At 38.4% G+C, this 9,136-nt stretch overlaps 1 protein-coding gene across 2 annotated transcripts in view; it reads right to left on the bottom strand.

The window, feature by feature from the left end:
- Positions 1 to 1,225: 1,225 nt before the first annotated feature.
- The window catches only part of LOC127418339 (BTB/POZ domain-containing protein KCTD8-like), a 63,414-nt gene continuing 55,503 nt past the window's right edge, over positions 1,226 to 9,136 (bottom strand). Inside the window, exon 2 of one of the 2 annotated variants that reach the window (XM_051658917.1) lies at positions 1,226 to 3,112. In XM_051658917.1, coding sequence (XP_051514877.1) covers positions 2,586 to 3,112 — 527 coding nt within the window. In that variant the 3' untranslated portion in view covers positions 1,226 to 2,585. The remainder of the gene's footprint in view (positions 3,113 to 9,136) is intronic. The other variant, XR_007893410.1, reaches the window with a different exon arrangement.

The raw sequence follows: 9,136 nt of genomic DNA, 5'->3' as shown, positions 1-9,136 counted from the left end.
AAAGATTTGTCACAACAAATTTCCTAGTTTTTCTTCTGCTGCTTTTTTCTTGAGATTCCAAATCACTTGGTAATTCAAAAGTGTCCTTCACAACCACCTTTACAGTAATTCACATAAAAGATGAGAGTGTGTGTACACGTACAGTATGGACATAAGCACTCACAAAACCACTTTGGACATTGGACAATTTTAAGCATCATCCAGAGCAACACATATAGAAAAGAAACATAATAATGTTGAGATTATGTCCATGATGGCCTGTCAAATTAAACCAACAATGAAGTCATTTAAAGTCATTCAGGTCATTCGACAGGGTTAGTAATGAAAGAAAATTGTATTGGTCAAATTAATCTGTTCTCGTTACTACATAGCATTAAGAATTTAAGAATTCTAAGAACAATCTCAGAATTAAATTTTAAAACTGAATTGGCCACACCCCAGGATGTTGAATTGGAATTTTAATTGAATTGGCCACATGCCTCAGGATGTTGAATTTGCATGTTGATTCGAGACTGTGTTAAGCTGTGTGCGCTGAAAAGCGTGATTATTGAGTGACGTGCTGAAAAGTCAATTTTGTGTTATAAAATAAATACCATTTGAGTTGGATTCGCTGTCTCCCACTTCCTCCTTGCAACCCCATTACGGACTTTGTTACACAATACATCGGAGAAGAAATCACTAATGTACATATGTATTAATTTTACTTAACCTATAAAACTTGGAAAGGATGTTGAATTTAAATTGAATTGGTCACGCCCTTAAGGATGTTGAACAGGAATCGGAATTGAAATGTCAGGAAAAGGAATATACTTAATTGCCGTTCAAAACAATTTAACAAAGTCACACAATAGAGAAATTTCATTAGTCCAACAAAACATAAATAATTACATAATTAATTCTGACTAATTATGCCTATTTATTCCCTGATAAGTAGACTAAATTTTTTTCTGATAGATATAGTTCTAATAAGTTCAATGCTGTCAAAACAATTAGCATAGCCGTACAGCACCCTAAAATGGCCACCACATTGTTTTCAATATATTTAACTTTATAAAAAGAAATACTGACATCAAAATCTGATTCTACTGATTACTGTATATACATAATACATAAAGTAAATTAGACCATTATTGAAACAATGTGTTCCTGCACCATGGTCCATTAAATGTAATAATTTGTATGAGATGGCAAAATCATAAGAAAAGGTATTACTTTTATTCCCATAGAGACCAACCAGTCAACAAACAGTATTTCAAATCAATACAATACAGGCATCAAATTTTAGCTAGTTTCCTATCCAACACTTAATTTACTAATTCCATATTTATTTATGCAATACAAATGGCTGAGGATTGTCAGTCACCTGTAACACGCTTTCCCAGAGACTATTTAGCGAGACAGGTCACTTCTATTAATATGAATGGGAGAAATTGGAACTGCCAACGATCATCAGATGTAGAAAGGAAGTCCCGCCTTACAGGCAAAAGAGCCAATCACCTTTTAGATACAGACATCGCCTGTCAACTTGAGAATGCGCATGCACATTAGCTATACAAGCCGGGAAACTTGCGTTATATGATGTAAAGAAGCACAATTTATGATACCAGTTTTGTCAGATTTTACTGCAGATTTGAAATATATTCTTTGATCGCAATCTTGACCAACCGTTTTTGAGATTTCATTGTTTCTCCATTCAAGTAGATAGGAGCTGCACTGTCATGGGCCTCCTGAAAGCATTCCAAAGATGGCTGACAGTGGACTGACTTGCTAGAAAGACCAGTTTAATTCTACATTCTTAAATTGCCTTCTAAAATTCTGCATCCTGTTTGATTCCTCAATTCAAATTAAATTCAAATTGACTCAACCTTGTAAGATAGTAGATCCTGTATAAATTATGCATGGTATAATTCGAAATTACTTTCCATTCAATCTTCATGATTCTCAGCGAAAAGTATATCAGCAGATCTGTTTATGTTGTAAAAAAGACCTTTATATACTGTATATATTGGTAAGACCAGCATTTCACATAAATCACATAGACTCTAGACTGATTCAAGTGCTCCACATTTCTCCAGTGAAGTGACATGACTACACATGATGAATTTCTATTTCCACTTTGCCTAGGCCACCAAAGACAGATGACACAATGTCTGTCAGTTCAGTAATTAATAGATTCTACATACTTTCTGAACAATACAATGGTTTAATTAGATGGCTCTAATGGAATGGCTCTTGAATCTCACTTTATTCAAAAACATTTCTTTCGTCACTTTTTAATAGTTTTTTCAAGTTCTAAAGAAATGAATGGTAAAGCAATGGTGCTGTCGATCTTTGTAGTTCCATGCCAACAAAATGTAGCAAAGTGGACTGTGTTTCATTGGTTCTATTCCCAATTTGCTTCTTTCAACATTTTTCCAATGGTTGGTTGTATGGTTCTGTTTCTCAATGTATATCAAGGCATTTGAGGAATTCTGTTTTTGGAATTGAGGAATTGAGGAAACTTTGAACAAATATAGCAATATAGTGTGTGCGATTGTGAATAAAATGGGTAGTTTAAAACAAAGTTATTCTATCCTGAGTTTTCTTTAAAGGCCGTATTTCTGAAGTAGTTCTGACTGCCACTGCCGTTTGCGCTCTGGGAACGCAGGGGGGATCTTGATCTTTCGAAATTCTCGGATGCACTGTTTCATTTCCTCTTCTGCACTGGGCCTCTCCAGAGTCTTCCTTCTGGTCAGACCACTGCCTTCACCTTCCCGCGGTCCCACCCCACTGGTGAGGGACTGGAACAGCTCGCTGTTCCGCCTTTTATCCGGTAGCTCCATCCACTGCACGGAGGAACCTTTCTTTGGCGGTCGGCCCAGAGTGAGTGTGCTCGGAGGTCGAGAGACAGAGTGCAGGGCGCCACACGGGGCCAGGGATCCCCCAACGACCTCACCACAAGACACCAGGATGGGGCCCCCGTCCTGGGGCGAAGTGGCCTCAGAGTGGATCTCGGAGCTGGAGGTAGAGAGCTCATTCAGAGAGGCCCCGCTCTCGCTCGCCTTATCCAGCAGTTTCTCTGACTTGGGCTCCTCGCGTTCCAGTTTAGGTGATGCTGACTTGCAGGCAGGCCCTGGTGGACAGAGGGAAAAAAAATAGCTGATAAAACAATAGAAACCTCAATGGCAAATGTCAGAATCCCTGAAGTGATGAAATGCTGAGCTCCAAGAATACTGTCTTTGTGTATTCTGCAATAAATCACAAAAGTCCCCATCTGTCCATAAATGAAGGGTTAGTATTAGAACTCTTTTTTTAAACCTTCTAGGTTGCTTTCCCCATTCAGAAGTGTGTGGTTACATTACAATATCAAGGTGTCTTAAGATGTGAGACAAAGAGAAAAAACAAGTACTCATAAAAGAAAAAAGAAAAAGATTTCTCGATATTTATTCCCAGCACAACTTTTGTAATATTCTATCTCAACCATCGCTTTAAAGTCAACATGAAAATGTATTCACATCCCATTTTATTTCCAAAATGCATTTCCAAGTGAAACATAATATTCCATGAGAAAAAATGGTTTGCATGTTCTACCTGGACTCTTTAAGTGATGTAGCGCCAGCAGCAGAAGCAGCAGCAGCAGACCACGTTAAATGTTCAAGATTATAGGACATCCATATGTGTAAATGCCATAAGTTAATTTCCAACCAATGAAACACTCATCCGTCAGTTATTTATAACATTGTTACACATGTTCCTTGTTTCACATGTACATTATTGATAAAAAATAAGCACATTACAGATTGTGTGGTAACAGATGTTGTTAAGGGTTTATAAAGGGATTTATTAATGACTATTCAGTCACAGAGGTGTATATTAAAAAAATACAAATACTTTGTTAATGTACTTAAGTACAGTTTTTGAATATTTGTACTTTACTTGAGTCTAAATATTTTTGTTGACTATCACTTTTACTTCACTACATTTTAAAGAGAAAATTAATAGTTAATACCTTTGTAATAAACCAGATAAATTAACAAATTATACAAAAAATAAAAAAATAAATAAAAATACAATAAAAATTAAAAAAAATCTATAAATTATACAGATTTTTAACGGGGTCGAAAAAGAGGGATCATATTTCCCCCTTAGCACTTTCTTATTTAAACAGCTTAACCAGCTGAGCATTAGCTTAAACCCACTAAGAACAGTTACAATGTGTGTGTGTGTGTGTGTGTGTGTGTGTGTGTGTGTGTGTGTGTGTGTGTGTGTGTGTGTGTGTTTTGTTGTTTTTTTTTCCCCAGCAGAGAATTCAACTCAGACATTAAAAAAGGCTTTGTCTAATATAACCTGAACACAACAAACTCAACTAACAAAATCTAATCTCTTCTCTATTATCTCTCTATTAGTTTTTAATGATGAAAGAATATGTTTTTGCAGTGAATTGGGAGCCAGCTGTAATTGCATGCTTCAGCAAGTCAACTAATGTGATGCAGAGGAGCTGCTAATTGTTGATTAAACGTGAATATGGAGGTTCATCAGGAAACAAAGTGTTCATCAGTCTCTCTCCAGCACATAGATAATTTGGTAGATCCGGGAACAGGGCACTTGCCCATTGGCTGGAACACTGATCCCAGAGAGACACACCTTTTTTTGCAGCACATGGGACATTGATAAAAAATAACATGACTATACCTAAATTTTTGCATTTAATGCCATACAGGTGCATCTCAATAAATTAGAATGTCGTGGAAAAGTTAATTTATTTCAGTAATTCAACTCAAATTGTGAAACTCGTGTATTAAATAAATTCAATGCACACAGACTGAAGTAGTTTAAGTCTTTGGTTCTTTTAATTGTGATGATTTTGGCTCACATTTAACAAAAACCCACCAATTTACTATCTCAAAAAATTAGAATATGGTGACATGCCAATCAGATAATCAACTCAAAACACCTGCAAAGGTTTCCTAAGCCTTCAAAATGGTCTCTCAGTTTGGTTCACTAGGCTACACAATCATGGGGAAGACTGCTGATCTGACAGTTGTCCAGAAGACAATCATTGACACCCTTCACAAGGAGGGTAAGCCACAAACATCCATTGCCAAAGAAGTTGGCTGTTCACAGAGTGCTGTATCCAAGCATGTTAACAGAAAGTTGAGTGGAAGGAAAAAGTGTGGAAGAAAAAGATGCACAACCAACCGAGAGAACCGCAGCCTTATGAGGATTGTCAAGCAAATTCGATTCAAGAATTTGGGTGAACTTCACAAGGAATGGACTGAGGCTGGGGTCAAGGCATCAAGAGCCACCACACACAGACGTGTCAAGGAATTTGGCTACAGTTGTCATATTCCTCTTGTTAAGCCACTCCTGAACCACAGACAACGTCAGAGGCGTCTTACCTGGGCTAAGGAGAAGAACTGGACTGTTGCCCAGTGGTCCAAAGTCCTCTTTTCAGATGAGAGCAAGTTTTGTATTTCATTTGGAAACCAAGGTCCTAGAGTCTGGAGGAAGGGTGGAGAAGCTCATAGCCCAAGTTGCTTGAAGTCCAGTGTTAAGTTTCCACAGTCTGTGATGATTTGGGGTGCAATGTCATCTGCTGGTGTTGGTCCATTGTGTTTTTTGAAAACCAAAGTCACTGCACCCGTTTACCAAGACATTTTGGAGCACTTCATGCTTCCTTCTGCTGACCAGCTTTTTAAAGATGCTGATTTCATTTTCCAGCAGGATTTGGCACCTGCCCACACTGCCAAAAGCACCAAAAGTTGGTTAAATGACCATGGTGTTGGTGTGATTGACTGGCCAGCAAACTCATCAGACCTGAACCTCATAGAGAATCTATGGGGTATTGTCAAGAGGAAAATGAGAAACAAGAGACCAAAAAATGCAGATGAGCTGAAGACCACTGTCAAAGAAACCTGGGCTTCCATACCACCTCAGCAGTGCCACAAACTGATCACCTCCATGCCACGCCGAACTGAGGCAGTAATTAAAGCAAAAGGAGCCCCTACCAAGTATTGAGTACATATACAGTAAATGAACATACTTTCCAGAAGGCCAACAATTCACTAAAAATGTTTTTTTTATTGGTCTTATGATGTATTCTAATTTTTTGAGATAGTGAATTGGTGGGTTTTTGTTAAATGTGAGCCAAAATCATCACAATTAAAAGAACCAAAGACTTAAACTACTTCAGTCTGTGTGCACTGAATTTATTTAAATCACGAGTTTCACAATTTGAGTTGAATTACTGAAATAAATGAACTTTTCCACGACATTCTAATTTATTGAGATGCACCTGTACGTATCACAGCAGTTTCCAGGTGTAATTACTTTTATTCCCTTTCACACAAATCACAAGTAAAACGGCAGATTATCAAACCACAGATTCTTACTTTTCAACCTGTTCCTCACACAATGCTATCTTATGACATCAAAACACTTTTACTATAGCTCTTGACTTGTAAGGCAATATGTTTTAACATTAGCATAACATAACCAACTGCATTTACAAGCTTGTTTAAGAATGATGTGAAGGGGAGCCTGAGTAGCTCAGCGAGTAAAGACGTTGACTTCCACCCCTGGAGTCGCGAGTTCAAATCTTCAAATCCAGGGCGTGCTGAGAGACTCCAGACAGGTCTCGTAAACAACCAAATTGGCCCGGTTGCTAGGGAGGGTAGAGTCACATGGGGTAACCGCCTCATGGTCGCTATAATGTGGTTCTCGCTCTCGGTGGGGCGCATGGTGAATTGTGCGTGGATGCCACGGAGAATAGCGTGAAGCCTCCACATGTGCTATGTCTCCGTGGTAACACGCTCAACAAGCCACGTGATAAGATGTGCGGATTGACGGTCTCAGATGCAGAGGCAACTGAGATTCATCCTCCGCCACCCGGATTGAGGCGAGTCACTACGCCACCACGAGGACTTAGAGCGCATTGGGAATTGGGCATTCCGAACTGGGGAGAAAAGGGGAGAAAAAAAAGAATGATGTGAAGGACCAGGGTAGTCCTAAAGCATGCGAGTCAACATGTGTGTCAAAAGTGTCATAGAAGCGCCACAAATGACATTGTTGCTTCAGCAATTGTTTTTCATGCCACATTTGCTTTATATGACACTACCGGTTAGGTTTAGGTTTAAGGTTAAGGGTAGGGAGGTAGGTTTTGTTGATTTAAAACTCAATAAAGCATTAATCTTAAAACCTCATCTGTCTGGGAGAGAGTTTAACTCGCTTTAAGCGCCATTCAGTGGACATTTCACCTCTGAATTGCCACAATATGTGTAATGAACCACGTAATATAATTTTGCAAAAATCATCATTTGAGATCAGGCTGCATAAAACTCTGGAAGCTAAACCCACAGCTCATTAACACTGAAATGTATTTTTACACTATGTATTTCATGCTGACCAACCTTGGGGTCATTCCAACATCATATACACTGTATAACGTAGCTGTCTGATGAAAAGCGTGTATCTCCAAAAAATTATTTTTTCAAGAGCATGAAAATGAATTGAAAATAACAAAACTAGTCACCTTTAGCACCATAAATAGAATTCTATCATTACACACCTGTTAGTGAACTGTTCAATAATTGAATTGGATTTTTGTTATTGAACGTGGACATCCAAGGTTTTCTTATCATGTGTTCCAATGACTCATGTTCAGTTACAGACTCAAGTCTAACTGTTTGTGTTGCCAGAACTTGTGTTGGTAGGGATTGCTAAAGAATATATTAATCTAAACTCATTTATTAATATAATCTGAGCATTCACTTACTATTTTATGTCTAAATCAGTTTTATGACTAGGGTTTCTAGTCCGGTTGTTGAGTGGACAGTTCAGTTTCGAGACGCGTTTTCCGGGTCCAACGCATAAATTGCCAGAATTAGCAGTCAGAATTAGCTTTCACTCGCAGTTTCACGAAGATGGAAATCTGGCAACCGTATATGGCTGGTATGGTCTAATTTTAAAGCCACCTGACATTGTGCATGCATGAATGGCTTTGGTTGTCAGGGAAATCACAGAGCCAGTGCGATGTATCAATCTCTTCACTACACTTCAGCCATACAGCTGAGGTAAATTAGTTGATGCTCTTCAAAACATTCAAAACTCTTCAAAACATGTTTTTCTTCTGACAGCAACAATATCCTATATTGAGTAAAGATGGCAGAATGTATATCGCATATGTCCAGGGATGCATGCAATAAGCAACTGCCACTGATGAATGGGAATGCTAACAGATAACTCTCTCTAGATATAATAGAACTGCTAGATGTCAAATAACTAAATGAGCTTGTTGAGTAAAGCTGAATGTGCTGAAAAAACTCAATTTGCTTCGTAATCGATTATTAGTGTAACATATACAATGTTCATGCAGTAAATTGAATAGCATCTGAAGCAGCTGTGGATCCATTTTCTGATGTCAAGTGTTCTCAGAAGCAACTGTAGAGCGCTAAGCTGACCTTATTAAACCCAACAGATGTTCCCTCAACACTCCCCTGCCAATGTGAATCTGCATGAGTGCTGATTAAAGGCTTGTAACATCCAGGAACATCCGCCGTTTTTGGTCATCCCAGGTTAAACTAGCCGCTGTGAAGTCATCTCATTTGATTGGATACATTTAAATATGAATATACTGTTATTAAATAATATATGGTTGAGTTTGCTCATTAAGGCACATGTGGTAAGTTTAGGAATTAATCGTTGGAGCCATTTTAACAGTGTGATCCTATTAACTTGTTCCTGTTGCTTTGTAATCTGTACATTAATAACCATCAGTGCCTCCAGCAAATAAGCTAATGGGGCTAAAGAACAGCTTCAAAACACACTTCTTCTCTCACTCTAAAAACAATTACAAATCCATAGATTAGCATTTACCGTGTGCACATTTGGGGTACAAGGAAAAAATGCATATACAACAATACTTGTTGACCCCTCTCCAAACATAGCACTTATGGTTGTGACCATAAAGCTCTATTTTGGTCTCGTCATTCCAAATTACAGTGTGCCAGAAGCTGTGAGGCGTGTCAAGGTGTTGTCGGCATATTGTAACCAGGCTTTTTTGTGGCATTGGCTTCTTTCTGGCAACTCGACCATGCAGCTCATTTTTGTTCAAGTATCGTCGTATTGTGCTCCTTGAAACAACCACACCGTCTTTTTC

Source organism: Myxocyprinus asiaticus, chromosome 27 (genome assembly GCF_019703515.2).
Source record: "Myxocyprinus asiaticus isolate MX2 ecotype Aquarium Trade chromosome 27, UBuf_Myxa_2, whole genome shotgun sequence".
Classification (NCBI taxonomy): domain Eukaryota; kingdom Metazoa; phylum Chordata; class Actinopteri; order Cypriniformes; family Catostomidae; genus Myxocyprinus; species Myxocyprinus asiaticus.
The sequence above is the reverse complement of the archived record's forward strand: the minus strand, read 5'-3'. Positions and strand labels throughout refer to the sequence as shown.